We start from the raw sequence: 18,168 nt of genomic DNA, 5'->3' as shown, positions 1-18,168 counted from the left end.
AGAACTCAGAAAATCAAATCATTCACTTGGATATCAAGCCTCTAATGGTGAGCCACACTGAACAAACTTCTAACAGTATGTTCCTTTTGTGGACACAAGCTGGACCTGCTGTATTCAAATGTTTATGCCTTCAAGTGTATATCTGGAAGGTCTGACCTTCTTACTGGCACCAACAAGATTGTTATTAACAGCAGCAGCTCTCCAGTATCCAAGCCAGGGGTTTTTGTGTTGGTTTGGGAATTTGTTGCTTGTTTAATTATACATTTTCCTCCTCTCTCCCCTTCTCGCTTCTGTACAGTTTAAAAAATTAAATATTGATCGTCGATGTAATTCTCCAGTTTAAGGGGAGCAATTTAAGAAGGTGTGGGCATGTGAATAATTTTCAGTTTCATTCTATTTTGTGTTTGTTTTACCTGCTCAGCATTATTTTAAAATTTTGCAGTGTTTTATTCACCTTTTCTGTACTGTATTGTACTGGATTTCATCAGTGACAAATCTAACCCTGAACACTTTGATTTCCATCATTAAAGGTAAGTTCAGAAAAGAAACACATATCTTGCCAATGTAAATTGACAGGGTCACACTGGCAGTAGAAACAACATGAGCAACACAATAGCAACAATACAAATTTTTAATACTTATCAACTAATTTGAGAACAGCCAATGTAAATAATTGATTGCAAAACTACAATAAGTTATTCTATAAATGACATTACACATGAATAAATTCATTCTAACAATTATGAAATATGATGATTTTAAAAGGACACAAATTTGGCAGCTGTTAATTTCTATAGTTGGACTGAAATTGAGTTACTGTATTGAGACCCTTTCAAAATGATTTTTATTTTAATTATTTTGTTAGAATAGGATAATATAGACCAAAACAAACTAAAAAAACAGATTTTTAAGCATACATTTAAACATTCCCTCAGTAAAATGAATTAAGATGTAAAATATATGTGTTTTAGTTCTTATTAATAGCAACTGAACCTCAATTAATAAACATAATCTGCATCAATCTGTGAAATATTTAGAATATTTCTTTCCTACTTTAAAAAAAAATAGAAAAAAAAAACTATTAAAAACCAAATACCAGTACTTATGATTAACATCTCTGGTTCAAAGCCAAGGATTTCTACAGTATTTGCCTATTTTGGAAAGTATAACTAAAATTTATTGCAAATGGAGCCAAAGTTTTAGACAAGGCATGCAGTCAAATCCAAGACAGAACAGTTGAAAACAATCCCAGCCGCCACTATCTAATTAATTCAGGCTTAAATCCTTGCCTGTATACAATAATGGCATTATCTACTTCTGAGCATTATTGCTCCCAGTTTGCCTCTGAAGGAATACATTTTTTGTTTTAATTAAATAAAAACGCCTGCTTTTGTCATTTTAGTCGGAGCAAATCGAAAGTCTACAAATGGAGTGAAATTAAACAAAAGTCAAAGTCAAAGTGAACTTTATTGTCATCTCAACCATATACAAGTATACAGATATACGAAATTGCGATGCTCAGGGTCCACAGTGTAACAACATGAAGTGCAAATAATAAATTAAAAATAGAATTAAAACTAAGATTTAAATTTAAAATTAAAACACAAACAAGACCTTGTGCAAAGACAAGACAAAGAAGTAGCAGCAAAATGAATGTGTAGTTAGCAATGTGAGCATTGATGCAACGTATGGTATTTGCAATCTAGATACATAAATATAGTAAATAGATAAATAAATAATAAATAATAGATAGATAATACAGAAATTATCAGTGTATGATAATAGTTGTTTAAGACGTGTAAAAAATGACAGGTCAGAATGTTTCACAGCAAAAGGATATCAAGAGTGTCAAAATCCTTAAAGGTCGGCAGGAAATTTTCAGTTCTTCTCTACATGCACACTCGTCTTTACAGGAAAGTGGCTTGCATGTATAAAAGTTCTGTTTTTAGAGGTGGTTGAGGCAGTGTGGAAGATCCCAGGTGGCAGCATGGTGTTAAGGAGTCTGACAGCTTGGGGGTAAAAACTATCCTGCAGCCTATCTTCTGTTGGATGACAGAAGTGTGAAAAGACCATGTGAGGAGTATAAGGGGTCCTGCACAATGCTGCAGACCTTGTGGACACTACGTTTGTAAAATATGTCCTGTAGTGAAGGGAGAGGCAACCCAATAATGTTCTCTGCTGTCTTCACTATCCTTTGCAGGCGCATGCAGTCGGATATGTTGCAGTTGCCATACCAGAAAGTGATGCAGCTGGTCAGGACACTTTCAATGGTGCCTCTGTAGAACATGGTGAGGATGGAAGGGGGAAGACTTGCTCGCTTCAGCCGCCTCAGGAAGTGTAGTCTCTGCTGGGCTTTCTTGATTAGTGATGAGGTGTTATGTGTCCACTGTCACACATGTGCGACTAGGAACGAGCTGAATGGACCAAGTGGAGGTGATTACCTGCCGGGCCAGGGGGTGGTGGGGTGCTCTAAACCGGTTTCTGTTAATTCTGCACATCAGATACGAGAAAACCTGCCTGATCTGATATCACTTCCGGCTCCAGCTTCCAGACTGAAGTCAGTTCCGGGTTACAGACTATAAATCCTCCATATTACCAAACCAAGGGCAGTTTATACTGGGAACTCAAACAAGCAACATCAGTTGTTCACTTTAAATCCTTTGCAGATAGGAACAATATACGGGTGGCTGTTCCAAACCTTTTTTTAGTGTGTTGCGACTTGTTCTTTCATACCACGTAAGTTCCTCAGTTATGTGCACACCGAGGAACTTGGTACTCCTAACAGTCTCCACATCTAAACCATTTATGCTGAGTGGGATGTGGGCAGGATGTGATTTTCTGATGTCCACGATTATCTCTTTTGTCTTGCTGACATTGAGAGATAGATAGGAATATACCAATAAAGTACTGCATAATTACTTTATGCTTATTAAGAAACCAGTCAAGAATGGATGAATGGATAGATGAATAAAATGCAGTTTGCTAAGGCTCACAATATTTTCATACAGTAAATATTATAAGCGATGTACTACTCATTTTTACAAGCAACAAAACTGTTAACTAAATCAAAAATGTACTTCTTACACCTGTAATAGCAGTCATTATTTCAATACACCTAAATTTAGTACAGTGTAAAACGAAACAAGAGAACATCAGATACTCTGTCAAAATTAAATTACAGAAGATGTCCTTATGTCAATTACAGAAAGGTATTAAATGACTTGCCAAGAATAAGAATGATAAATGCTGCTGTCATACAGCTATTACTTGGTATTTAAAAAAAATCCATTATGAACTGGAATAGGTAGATTAGGTGCTTTGATTAAAAATAACATTGTCAATTATGTCTGTTATTTATATCATCAAAAAGTTTCCCAATCATTGTGTAATGTTATTAACCCTCCCCTATTCTAATTCTCTTCCTCAGTTAACTTGCTGTGGCTCTTGTGGCCACTACTGCTTTTTGCTCAATGTACTGCTCCTTCCAATGGAATATGACAACAGAGCAAAGAAAATCTTAGGGGTTACTAAGGCAAAACCAGAACACTTCATTTTGCTTCAATTTACACAATTGAAGTTTATAGTTTATACAGAATTTCCGATATTGTAGAATTTCCTGGAGGGGAAAATTGGTTGTCTGTGTTAGGTCAATGGTGGTAGTCTAATGCCAGGGATATATGACGCATGAGCTTGAAGACTCTGATGCTGTGCAAGCAGTATACTGACTATACTTGCAAGCGTACTTTAAGTAAATGTGGAGGATTTTGGCAGGTGGCAGAGCGAGAAATCATCACGGTGAGAAAACAACAAAACAATGTCTTTTCGCTGTGTTGTGAGTTGAGGGAAGAAAGATGTTAAAAAATAAAAATTCTTTGTATTTTGATGCTATTGCGAAGATGCAAAAAAAAAAAAAGAAACATCAACAGTGACACAGAATGTTGAGACAGTATGTGAGAACTTTAAATGTATCATGAGTATACAACACTTGTATTATCTATGTGAGAAATGGATGAAGGAAAACTAGCATAAAAAAAATCTTGCATACAACGCTGAAAGAAGATGTGTTACCTTTAACTTTGTCTTTTGGTGATCAGCTCATCTTTTGCTCACTTAACTATTCACAGTAACAAGACATTTTGAACAAGGGTGCCCAAACCTTTGCATGCCACTTTAAGGATTAAGGACTTTGGTCAACTTGCTGGTGCCCTCTTGAGTCAGGAGACAAATGCTTTACATAAATGTTTGCAAAGCAGATTTTGATTAGAAAGGGCCTGTAAACTAAAAGCAACTAATTTAATTATTTATTTTTTCCTGATTTCTGAAAGTTTGGTGGAAAAATGGGTTGAAGCTGACTAGAGTTCTCTGATGTGGATGTGGCTGGTGTTGGAAGTTTGTCCCTCACACATAATTTTGGCATATGAGAGGATGGTTCTGGATCAGATTCTTATGTAAAATCCTGTTATACTAAGGAGCTTATGCAATAATGTATAAAAACTTAAATAGAGAACCAGACAATGGTGGTAGAGTTACCCTAAATGATAAAGCTGTGTCATCCATGACAAGTGATCAGCTGAGCTGCCCTATAAGAGCTTTAGTTGAGAGGGCAGGAGCCGGCCTGCTTCAACTAACCATGAGAAGGGAGAAGGTTGGTTTCAGCTATCCATTTGTGAATGACAGAGACACAAGAATTTCTGTTGACTTCACTAGTTGTTTAAACTTTTTGAGACTCTGTTCAACTGAACTGCTGTTATGTGACATGCAGCAGATGCAGAGACCACCTCAACTGCTGGACTCCATCAGAAGGTGAAGCCCAGAGCCTCCACTGTATTTGGTAGTAGCAACTCATCTTGTCAATATAATGTTCATGTAGACTATGTGGAACTGCCCATCTAAAACTGACAAGTGGATTACAAAATAGTTAGCCACAGGAAAACTGAACGGGGTGACTACATTGGTGGGATTGTTGGTTTAAGTAAATAAGCATTTCTTATATAAAAACAAAGTAAATACAATTAAAGATAGTCACATAAAGTGCAGCGGCATTATCAGATTGGTTGAAAAGAACACGATTGGAAGATAGCAGTACAAACTGAAGAGAAACCTAAACAATTCACCTGTACAAATTAGATGTACAGTACAAAAAAGATTAAATACGAAAACAAATATGAAAGATTAGTGTGCTACTTGCCCAAACTGTAATGATAAAAAAAATAATCTTTTTTTTAAAATAAGGTCAAAGTTAAACCATCCAATTATATGAACTTGACTGCCTCTAATGTACTAACTTTGAAAAAACGCAATTAGTCATTAATATAATTGAGAAGCAGAGATGAAGACTTTCAGGTCAACTTAATGTGATGTTGGGTTGCCCACAGATGGCATACATGTCCTTGAACCCAGGACATCTATAGTCATGAAACTGAGATGTTCCAGGGTAAATGAGGACACAGAATAACAAGCCTGGTGCATATATGCAAAGCAGTTTTTTTTTTTTCAAAACTAAAATAAAGCCATCAATGTTGTAAACTGCCACGTAGTTCCAATAAGTAAATAAATAAACCATAATAAAAACAGTATTAAAGTGAAGGTTAAAATAGAAGGTTAAAACACAGTCAGGATCCATCCATTAAAAGTAATTATAAGTCTCTGTGCATCCATCTAAACCGATGTCTCCTCTGCTCACCCTCTACGTTCTGCTCAGTGAGGGATGACATCCTCCAGCAAGCGTAGTCAACCATTATCTGGTTTGTTTCATCATCGCTATCTCTCAGAATCCATAGAACACTGTTTTTTTTTTTTTTAATCAAGGGTTATGTACTAATTTATAGGCACTAAAATGCACTTTGTTTTGAATACTGAATTGATTAGAAAATAAACAGGCCTTTGCTCCAATCTTGCTGTTCTGTGTCCTTATTCACCCTAATCCGTCTTGGTCTATGACTATATGTCCTAGGTTCAAAGAGGTTATGCCAGTTCTGGGCAACCTAGGCATCACAAGTGCTACTGGTGGGAAAGACTAGTGGCAGTGAGGAATGAAGGCGAAGAGAGGAACAGCACACTGATTTGGTGCCTGCCTCATGGAAGAAAACACACATGTAAGCCTAAATTAACTTTTTGAATATGTGGGCCACACCGTGGACCCTTGCAACCAATTGCTCATATAGAATTCTTAAAAATATGTTGATTGATTTTGATTTATTAAACTTATAATCCTGAACTGGTTACATTTCTTCAAAGTTTGTTTTCTTTGGAATGGTGGCAAATTATGATTTCAGTCTTGTGGTATCTTGCCCTAATTACACATTATCATTAAATGTGTTTGCAAGGATGCCCAATAGCAATACTATGATAGAGGTTCAAAAATTCAGAGAAAATATCATCTGTGATTTTCCCTCTGTGCTTGTTTTTACGGCTGTCTCAACTTCTGTTGTTACGATTTCTGGACATTCAAAGATATCTATATTTCTCATCTGATTTTCTTGTCTACTAATGTTAAAACATTAGAAATACATTTTCTGAATTTCTTTGTTCTTCTCCAAGTACGTTATTTTTTTCTTTTGACTATCTGTTAATATTTCTAGTGTATATTTCTTATAGAGTACATTGAAGTAACATTATAGTAGTTTAACAAACATACCCACAGTAATTTTCTCATGTTTTCACAAGTACATTAAGTGATTTTAAATCTTTATTCTTTCTAATGCTTTTCCTGTTTTTTTTTAACAATGCACGGAGATAAGAAACTTGGTGTAGCTTACAATGCATAAGCAATGACAGAGTAAGCAGTGCACAGCGAACAGTAACACAGTGAATTAGTTTGCAACATTTTCATAACAGAACAAGATGCACAGTAAATAGATGTAGAACAATCAGGTCACATTACTTAAAAATATAAAAAAGCAACAATGGTTAGGATCCTTTTCAGTTTTTGTAGTATTTGTTTATTATTAAAAAGAAAACAGGTGTCAACTTACTGAAGGTAACTCCCAAAATAGGCTACAATATTGTGGTGAGTGCATTCTTTAACCATGAAGATTTCTTGCTCTATGATTCCAAAGTCATCGCCTAGGAAAAAGGAAATTAGCAGCTTAAAATAAAATTTATATTTTAATTATTTTAATATTTTTAAATTGTCTTTGCTTTGTATGTTTATTTGATATCCCGCCATGCTGTGTTCAAATTTCCACTTTATGATAACAAACAAGGAAAAACAATATCAAAGTTAGTCATGGAACGGTATGGGATAAAAATGTCTAATTTAATAATAATAATAATAATAAAGCATTTTATTTATAGGGCACTTTACATTTGTAGTAAATCTCGAAGTTATACATAAAAAGTTTAAACAAAGGCAAAACAAGTTAAAAACAGAGATAAAACAACAATAATTAGTAACATTCTTGTTAATATGCTTTCCTAAATAGAAAAGTCTTCAGCTGTTTTTTTTTTTAAAACAGCCAACAATCTACTGTGTTCTCCGGCTGTCTGGTAGAGCATTCCAGAACCATGGAGCAGCCACTGCAAAGGCTCAGTCACCCATTGTATGAAGTTTGGTCATAGGGGGTCAAAGGCGGTAGGTATTTGCAAAACGGAGGTTTCTTGTAGTGGATTGTAATATAAGGAGTTCCTTAAGATATTGTGGAGCATTTCCATGGATACACTGGTGAGTAAGCAGACAGTTTGTTTTCGATACGGAGGTGAATAGGGAGCCAATGAAGTGACCAAAGGATTGGTGAAATGTGCTCATATTTTAGCACCCTCATCAGGATCCTTGCAGGACTATTTTGAATTTGTTGTAGCTTTTGAAGGCTCTTGTTGGGGAGGAGACAAATGCATGAACCAGCTTTTCAGCATCACAGAGGGAGAGGCAGGGACAGAGTTTGGCTATATTTTGGAGATGAAGGAATGCAATTTTACAAAGGTGATGGACATGTGTATCAAATGACAGATGGGAGTCTAACTTGACACCCAAATTTGTAACCTAAAGGGGAGAGGGCAATGGTATGGTCAGAAAAGGAAATACAATTTATGGAGGAACGAAGTTGATGGGGGGTACCAATTAAAAGAGCTTCAGTTTTGGTGCTGTTCAGCTTGAGGAAGTTCGTGGAGATCCAAGCCTCAATCTCATCCAAGCAAAAGGAAAGAGTTAATGGAGATGTAAGGGAGGTTGAATCCAGTCTCACATAGAGCTGCGCATCATCAACCCAGGGGTAGCATATGAATGTTGAAAAAAGTCGGCCCAAGGACTGATCCTTGTGGGACCCCACAGATGACAGAGTGTGTATGAGATTTAGCATCCCCCAGGGCCACATACTCAGCCCTATCTGTGAGATAGGACTCGAACCACTCCAGAGCAGTCCAATTATATAGTGGAGACAATGGAGGAGAATATTAGGATCTACTGTATTAAATGCAGCTGTGAGATCCAGAAGGATAAAGAGTGATGGACAGCCCTGGTCAGCGGCCATCAGGAGGTCATTGATGACTCTGACCAAGGCTGCCTCTGTACTGTGAGAAGATCAGAAACCAGATTGAAAATTTTCAAACAGATTGAATTTTTTGAGGTAATCCTGAAGCTGGACCAAAACAACCTTTTCCAAAATCTTAGACAAAAATGAAAGGTTGGAAATTGGACGATAGTTTGCTATCACTTCAGAATCCAAAGAGGATTTTTTAAAATGAGGTCTAATTTTTGTGGTTTTCAAGGCCTATAGGACTAAGCCGCTCTGAAGAGAGTGATTAATGATATCAGCCATAAGAGGGCTTAAATCCTATATATTAGCTTTTACCAGAGGAGTAGGAAAAGGGTCCAATGAACACGTTGAAGGCCTCATCCTCTGGATGATGCCCTCAACATCTTTAACTGTGGTACAGAGGAGCTGGGAGAGGCAGCCCATTGGCTTTGATATGGAAACATCCAGTGATGGAGGGCTGGAAACAGACAATGAGGAGCAGATGGTGTCTACCTTAGAGGTGAAATATTCAATAAAATTATTACACTGCTCCTCTGTGAAATTATTACAGGCGTAGGTATGAGGATTGAGTAAAGTATTTATCACGGAAAAAAAGTAGTTTGGGGTTTCCAGGGCTGTTATTAATTAAATTTGAATAGTATTGAGATCTAGCGGTGGACAGTGCTCTAGAGTAGTTCTTTTGGTGTTCTCGATAGGCTGATTTGTGGACCGTTAAACTGATTGCAACAAAATGCTACTCGAGGGCTCGCCCAGCTGCTTTCATCTGTCGAAGCTCACTTGTAAACCATGGGGCAGATTTTACAAAAGAGGTGATTTAACTCAGGCATGGGTCTCAAGGATGTTCTGGAGCCTATTGTTGTAATAATTGACTAATTCACTGACAGAAGAAAGGTGGGGAGCAATGGAGAAGTTCTTAATGTCAGCATTTAAATCAGTCAAATTTATTTTTTCCAGGCTCCTGAAGCGGATACAGTGCTGTGGTTTAGAATATAGTGAATATGTGGGTAAATCTAATGAAACAATTTTGTGATCGGAAACACCCAAATCAAATACTTGGAGATCAGAGATGCGTACTGAGTCAGTAATGTCTACAATATGATTATAAATTAAGACAGGATTTATTTGTCTAATTTGTCTTGTTAATTTACTGAGACCAGATAGCCTAGCACTTCTAAATGCAACTCATCCGGGAGAACAACAAAAACAGAGACATCATTTGGAAGCTAATCAAGGACTTTGTTAAATGGTGCGACTCAAACCACTTACACCTGAACACCAGCAAGACCAACGAACTGATGGTGGATTTTAGGAGGCCCAGGCCCCTCATGGACTCCGTGACCATCAGAGGAGACTGTGTGCAGAGGGTACAGGCCTATAAATACCTGGGAGTGCAGCTGGATGATAAATTGGACTGGACTGCCAATACTGATGCTCTGTGTAAGAAAGGTCAGAGCTGACTATACTTCCTTAGAAGGTTAGCGTCCTTCAACATCTGCAATAAGATGCTGCAGATGTTCTACCAGATGGTGGTGGCGACTGCCCTCTTCTACGCGGTGGTGTGCTGGGGAGGCAGCATAAAGAAGTAGGAGCCCTCACACCTGGACAAACTTGTGAGGAAGGCAGGCTCTATTGTAGGAATGAAGCTGGACAGTTTAACATCTGTGGCAGAGGGACAGGCACTGAGCAGGCTCCTGTTAATCATGGAGAATCCATTGCATCCACTGAACAGTATCATCTCCAGGCAGAGGAGCAGCTTCAGTGACAGACTGACAAACGCTAACATTATTCAAAGTTATTGTCTATTTTTACCTGCATTTTTATTACTCTTTAATTTAATATTTTTTGTATCAGTATGCTGCTGCTGGATTATGTGAATTTCCCCTTGGGATTAATAAAGTATCTATCCATCTATCAATCATATATGGAAATACTTTTTTGTTACTTTATTGTCACTTGGAGATGCTTTGAACTGCAATAAGAAAATGTATATATCAGTACCTTGAGAGTGATTATGGCAGATACTAAAGTGACATTTGCAGAAATCCAAAAATCAAGAACGTGAGAAACATAGTTTAAATGAAGTATGACTTTTAATAACAGTAAAAATAAGATACAGTACACTCCAATTGTGCTTAGAAGTGTCAAAATCATTTTCTTCATTTTAAATACATTGAAATAAAAAGTATACAAGGTCACTCAAAACCTGTTCAAACATTATAACATATAATCAAATTAGATAACTGATATTAAAATGTGTGACTACTAAATTAGTAAAATAATTACAGAAAAAATACTAAATCCAGAAATTCATCCATTTCCATTTCTTAAAAAATTCCACTTGAATTATTTTTTCCCCCCTTTGAAAATGGAAAAATGTATATAGAGATTTTTGACAAAGATAACATTGGTCCCACACCTTTCTATTAGAGAACAAGCTCTAGTCACAATGCAGTTAATAAAATAAGGGCAAACATATTTGAGTGCCCAAGACAGGAAGGGCTCACTTTGAAAATTTAATGTGACAGTTTTAAATCATTAGTTTATAAAATCCTGTCTGGCACAAGCACATCATTGAAACAACAACGAAGCAAAGAGTGAACACTCAGAAATAAAATAAATTACTGACTTGTACAATGTATTGCATAAACAAGAGATCATTGCTCAGACTGAGATCAAAAAAAATGTTGTGTGACCTAACTTAAGCTGCATCTTGCTACTAAAACTATTTCAGAAAAAAATCAGAATATCTACCAATTTATAGATCATCTGTTTCTCTGTAGTTATCACAGCTAGTGCCATGATGGCCAGCATTTGTTTCCTTATATTTTAAAAAGAACAAGGTTACCGAAATCTAAAAAAATACAACTGAATTAGATGTTTAGCTTCAGCTTTCGGTACTTCAGAGTCAGTGATTTAATGTGTTTAGAGACTGCTTGTTGATATTGTGGAATAATTTAACTACATTTGATTAACAGAACAAAAAAAACTTGGCAAGGAAATTATTTTAGCGCAAAAAAAAAGGGATTTGCTTCATTGCTACGGTGGTCACAACTACAGCTAAAGAAAGATGTGCAACATTTTATTTTAGTCTGCCAACATGTCTTAATTTTCTTCATAACAAACATTACTGCTACATAATGCGTGATTATAGCTTTCCTAAACAGTCTTAATTTTGGAAAGGTACAGTAGCATCCACCATAATTAAAGAATAAGTGTCTGTAGGATTATTCCAGTAGCTATTGCTCTGTCAATCCACCAGATGGCGTAACAAACATTTGTAATAATAAAATGCATTGTATTTGTTATTCCAACAGATGGCACATCACAAACATTAACATTCTTTTACAAACACCATACCAAATGGCCTATAACAGAAACATATGTATTAGTGCATCACAATACAATACTAATACTTGTGCTGTATGTGGTGAGCATACTGTGGTGCATCGGTTACATTTACAAAAGCAAAGCATTTTATTACTGTATGCATCACAAAGTACATTCCAAAAGATGGTCCACTGCAAATGTTGACACTGTAGTCTACATTGATTACTCAGTTTATATCCTGTGTTAGGTGGGTAGCATAGCTAGTACTCAATAAATTATGATTGAAATGTGATTTTTACATATAGCGTTTATATAAAAATCATAACTTGCCAAAAGAATAGATATTTGTTTATCTTTGACATTTTAAATACCATGGTAATTAAAAAGAACGACAAGCTTTCCTGAATACTAGTATCCATTATAATGTATTCATATACTTAAGGTACTAATATCATAAAGCCATTATTCCATGCAATTGCGCTGCTTTTTCTTTAAAAATAAACTGTGAAAGTGGGCTCTGTTAAAAGTGCTGTATGAACAAAAATTATTTTGATAGACCGTATATTAGAAGGAAATTAGGAAAACAAGCTTTCAATTAACAATCTGATTTTTTCCTCAAAATCTTAAAACAAAGTCAGGTTCATCAGCAGCTCTAAATGGCTCTGGTATAAAGAGTGTGCATGAATGAGCCTCAGGTTGCTCCTATAGTATGTTCAGGGCTGCCAAGTAAAACTCCAGCTACTCTGTGGACCTGTGCTAAATAAAGCAGCTTAAGGGAAAAAATAATAATCAACAACTGAGTGAGAACTATAGTAATGGAGTGTTTTTTTTAGACATTATAAAATTGAAAGCACTTATGACACATGGCGATGTCATGACGCAAATGTTAGTTCACCGTCTTGTGAAACTTCTCTTTTTAACATGCAAAAAAAAAAAAAAAAAGAGAACAAGATGACTTGGTTAAACAAAATGCTATTTCAGATTAGGTGTTCATAAGTACAGTACATTATATATCTAGGTGAATCACTGAGAGAAGCTGTACCTTCCTACTTTAATAAACTCACCATAAAATTTACAGACATTAGACCGCTGCTCATCCTTAGATAACCAGTAGATATATTTCAGTAAAGCAGTGTTAAATTTTAAGTCAATACTGTTTGCCTCCAAGCTTTATGAGCTACTGTTAAATATGGAGGACTTGCAGTGAGGTAGCTCCTAGCATCTGCATCCAGAAATGAAATGGAAACCACTTTTGCTAAATAATAACATGATCCAAATCTACTGTATATAAAGAGAGATGTGTCTGCTTTTTCACCATACATACTTGCACTCAGCATTTGTGCTTTGTTTTAATATTTCAAGAAGGCATGATTTGACATTCATAAGCTGATAAGTCTGTTTAGTAACAAAGGAAACCAGTTTTGAGAAACCATTGAGATTTAAGACTGACTTGTAAATGCATCTGTTCAAAGAACACTGTATGAAGCACAAACATAGTTAATTACAAACTTAACAGTACTAGGCTGTGTGGTATTGAAAGAGATGTAACTAGCTGCCAGACAAATAGAATAAAATATTAATCCATTAAAATAAGAAATGTAATCTGTGTGTAAATTAAGTATTAAAAAAAGTGAGATTAACTTAACCTCATAATGGTCTATAAAACTGTACCTGTGCATGAGGTGAAGGATAAAAGGCTTTTAGTGGGTGTGATAAGGTGTATATACAGTATTTCTGAGTGTGACAGCTTTAGTCTCGAATGCACATAAAGAAACTATATATAATTTTACCAGATATATAGATTAAAGCTTTTGGCTTCTTTACATTAATAACTAAAAAAAATCATGGTTGGCATCAAGTTACAAGAGACGATGAATGACATTAATGTTGGCATGCCACAGCACCTTTTAAGTTCATGATGCATACTTTACTCACTACAAAAAGTATGTACTGCATTTAAAATATAAAGGAATGATTAGGGCATGAGTCACAGTAGTAGCGCTATTGTATCACAACAAGGATACTGGGGTTCAAATCATAGGTGCTCTCTGTGTGGAGTGGCCTGTTCTCCTCAAGTTCTCCGTAATTTCCTCCAATAGTCCAAAGACATGCATGTTTGGTGGATTGGTGATGCTTAATTAGTCCAATGGCATGCAGGTTAGGTGGACCAGTGATGCTAAATTGATCCCTGATGTGTATGTGTGTGTGTATATATGTGTTCATTCTGTGATTGACTAATGCCCTGTCAAGGGACTGTTCCTGCCTTGTATCCAATACCTGCTGGAATATGCTCTAGCTTCCCTGTAACCCTGCTCTGGATTGTGTGTTTAAGAGATGGGTGGATGAATGCATGCATGGGAAATTATGGATGCAGCCATGCTCTAGAGCTATAGGTTAGGGACAAAATCTTTAACAACTTTTTATTTAGCTCTTCAGTTGATCTCATAAAGGATCAAATAAACATTGCCTTTTTAAAATTGGTTTTCAGTGGCGAACAAAGCCAACAGCCCTATGTCAAAGGGCTTTGACCAGTACTTGGAAGTGAACTTTAATTCAATCAACAGAAGCTACATCCCCTCCTCCTAAAAGTAACTGTACATCCTCTACTCCCAGCCTAATCAAATAGCATCTCACAGGCCACACGTGGCCCATAAGTAACCTCTTTGTGGCCTACTAGCCCAGTCCGTTCTGCAAGAAACAGAGAGAAAAACCAAGAAAAACACATTTCCTAAGCCTTCAGAAATTCCTACAGTAGAACAGTAGTACAGACTATGAATATGACACTCTGCGTAGCCTAGCAACATTCAACCCACAATGCTTCATGCTGATTGTGTGTCTAGAAGTGCAGGTAGTAGCAGTATATGATGCAGTGATTTTTTTTTTCTGTGATGGTACAAGAAGCAACAGCTGGTAGTGGAATTGACTAAATATTAAATGATTCTATGATTACTTATGTACGGAGTCTTGGTTATATTCCAGGTGGATCAAACGAGTGCAAACATGAGTTTTTGTAAATTAATCTAATTGTTACATCAATGAGAGCTTTGTTACTGACAAGCACTGTCTCTGCACTTTTCTTCATACAATTGGTTAACCCTTCGCAATTTTCTTTAAAACTCAAAACCTTTTCTTTAAAATCAAATGAAGCAACAATTGCTTTGCAGAACTACATAACTTTTTTGTAGAATATAGAGTGCTTTATTAACCTGCAGTTAATATTCTTCGATTTCAAAAATTCTGTTTGTAATTTTAAACTATCAATCACCACATTATGTAGTGCAGTATGCCTGTGCAGGTAATATAATGGTAGCACCACTACCTCACAATAAGGAGATCTTTGGTTCGTGTCCCCGGTCTTCTCGGAGTGAAGTTCGCAAAGTGCTTTGAGTAATGAGTAAATCGCTATATAAATATAAAAAATTATTATTATTATACTTCACAAATTGTCAAATTTTAAACAGTATATTTTTTTTCACCAAATAAACAAAACATATCGCTAGAACTCTTGGCCCCTATATATCGTCACAGTACCTCTGGTTTGATCCAAACACAACATGTGTGTACTGGCACCTTCATGTTTACAAAAAGCAGTGCATCCCATATGCATTTGTCTCATCAGATGAGCTACTCATCCAGGACTTGCCTCTGTGACTTAACTCAAATGATAGCAAAAGAGAAGCTTTACTTCAAGAAGTGAATCTCAGCACCTAAATAAGCTCTGCATTCTGGAACAAAGCTATATTACATACTAACTGTGCTTCAGAAAGACGTCTCAAGTACTCTCTACAATTTTACAGATACCACTGCAAGCAGTCTACCTCACTCACCCACAGATCTGTATTAGAGGAACTGAGAAAGCGAACTGTGACATCAAACAAAGTCTGTACAATGAAGGAACCAGAGTGCTGGTTTTCTAGAAAAACAGGAAACCTCTCAACAAACATAAAACAGCTTTTTCTGTGCTATATTTTTCCTTGTCTTACTCTTTCATGTCTTTATATTGGTATAAGCAATTATTCTATTGGTATAATCCTATTATGCTTGCATAAATAAACAGTAACTGTATGGGCACAGTTGGAACATGAACATGAATTTTTTTTGGATTTGTAAAGCTTAAATGCCATAGACTGGAGGCAGTGCTTGAAAAATATTCAATAGTTTGTGTTTAAGGATTCTGTTCTACTAGGAGCCATTCCTGGATAGCACACCAGGATGTTAGAAGACATTTTCCTGCAAATATCCAGTCACCATATTCAATATATCTGAAGTTGCATTATATATAACTCAAATCATTTCAAACTCTGGATACTTGTCCTGTCCTGTGTACTATTTAAGATATGTTTAGCATGTACACATTTTATAGGAAAACTTGACATATGATTTATCAGTTAACTGCATATGGACTGTGATTACAAGCCTATTTTAATCAACATATAATTCTACTTAAGAGCACATGTGATGGGGCTTAACACAAATAATACCATTTACACAACTGCTGCTGCATTTATCAATGTTTCCAAAAGTATACAGTAATCCCTCCTCGATCGCGGGGGTTGCGTTCCAGTAACAACCCCGCGATAGGTGAAAATCCGCGAAGTAGAAACCATATGTATCTATGTTTATTTTTATATATTTTAAGCCCTTATAAACTCTCCCACACTGTTTATAAATATTCCCCGCAGAGTTATACAGCATAATCCCTTTGTATTCTCTTAGATATTAGGTAAGATTCATTGAAATTATGTATATAAACACACTGTTTATATACAGTAAAACCTAAATATTATTTTAAAGATATTGAGTGTCTCCGATATCACATATGTTACAGCCATTACGATAGACATGCCACCAGCAATAAATACGTACAATGCAACAAAAATAGTATACAGTAAATGTGTGTACAGTGACACTAAACGTACGTACATGTACTAAGTACTGTAAGTAGAAAATTAATTATGGTTACTCACCAACAATGACACGATGACTTGTCCGATAACAATGAGTTTTATTTTACTGCACAACAAAGGAGAGCGTTACAGCCCTTAAAGGAGCCACTTCAGGCGATTGTGAAGCACTGCCGTTGTTTTTCTTCTGGCAGTCTTCAATCCAAATCCCTAAAGCAGATTCCATCCAGACTACTGCCTTATTACATCCACTTACAACTTGTTTTGCACCCTGGTTAAAAGGACACTGCGGCCGTAGATCTTATATTCCTTTCCTACTTTTTAAATAAAAAGAATCGTAGCCTTCAACAAATCCAAAACATTTACCTTTCCGGCAGTCGTTAACATCTTCCGTTTGCGCTTGGGCACGGCCCCTGAAGCAGTAGCAGATCGTTTTGAAGCCATAATGAAGGGCTTGACTATGCACAAAGATAAACACAAAAGAGCACAACTCTTTACACAGCGAAACACGTTGATGCCGAATGAGCGAGACGAGACTTCCTGGTTTACACTGCATTCAGCAAGCAGGAACTTAACTGCGTGCTCTGATTGGTTAGCTTCTCAGTCAGGAGGACTTAACTACGTGCTCTGATTGGTTAGCTTCTCAGTCATCCGCCAATAGCGTGCCTTGTATGAAATCAACTGGGCAAACCAAATGAGGAAGCATGTACAGGAAGTAAAAAGACACATTGTCCGCAGAGCCCGAAGCAGCGAAAAATCTGCGTTATATATTTAGTTATGCTTTCATATAAAATCCGCGATAGAGCAAAACCGCGAAAGTCAAAGCGCGATATAGCGAGGGATTACTGTATAACTTAGACACTAACTATGACACATACCACAAGAAATTTTGCTTTTAAGTAACCATCAGTAAAATAAAAAAAAAAGTCAGAAAAACATGAAGAGAACATTTCACACCACGCACTTAAAAGACTTTTTCTCTGTGATGTTACAATTTTAGATATGTTACATTTCATAGCTACTTGCATTTTGCTATACACCACATTCTATATTTACTGTGGTCAGTAAAGTCTATACCCTTACAGCTAGCAATTCATAGAAAACTGGACCACTTTCACTGTTAAATCAATATTATGGCAAGGTAACAGGCTGAAATGTCCTACTTATACTACTGTAAACGATCCAAAGTTTGTAGATACCTTACCATCGTGTCTGTATGAGTTTTTTGGACATCACAATCCAAAAACATGGACATTAATATGGACGTTGCGCTCTCTGTGTGGCTATAAACAGCCTCCATTCATCTGGGAAGGCCATTCACAAGACTTTGGAGTGTGCTAATGGGATTTAGAGCACATAAGGACATTTGTGAGACTGGTACTGATATTGGACAATAAGACCTGGCTCTCAATCTGTGTTCCAATTCACCTCATAGTTGTTTTTAGGGTTGAGGACCGAGCTTG

General features: G+C 36.4%; 1 protein-coding gene across 3 annotated transcripts in view; it reads right to left on the bottom strand.

The window, feature by feature from the left end:
• The window catches only part of map4k5 (mitogen-activated protein kinase kinase kinase kinase 5), a 173,643-nt gene that overhangs the window by 76,190 nt on the left and 79,285 nt on the right, over nt 1-18,168 (bottom strand). For all 3 annotated transcript variants that reach the window (XM_039742141.1, XM_039742139.1, XM_039742140.1), the window contains one exon: nt 6,975-7,065. In XM_039742141.1, coding sequence (XP_039598075.1) covers nt 6,975-7,065 — 91 coding nt within the window. The remainder of the gene's footprint in view (nt 1-6,974; nt 7,066-18,168) is intronic.

The sequence above is a fragment of the Polypterus senegalus genome, chromosome 18, assembly GCF_016835505.1.
Source record: "Polypterus senegalus isolate Bchr_013 chromosome 18, ASM1683550v1, whole genome shotgun sequence".
Taxonomy (NCBI): domain Eukaryota; kingdom Metazoa; phylum Chordata; class Cladistia; order Polypteriformes; family Polypteridae; genus Polypterus; species Polypterus senegalus.
The sequence above is the reverse complement of the archived record's forward strand: the minus strand, read 5'-3'. Positions and strand labels throughout refer to the sequence as shown.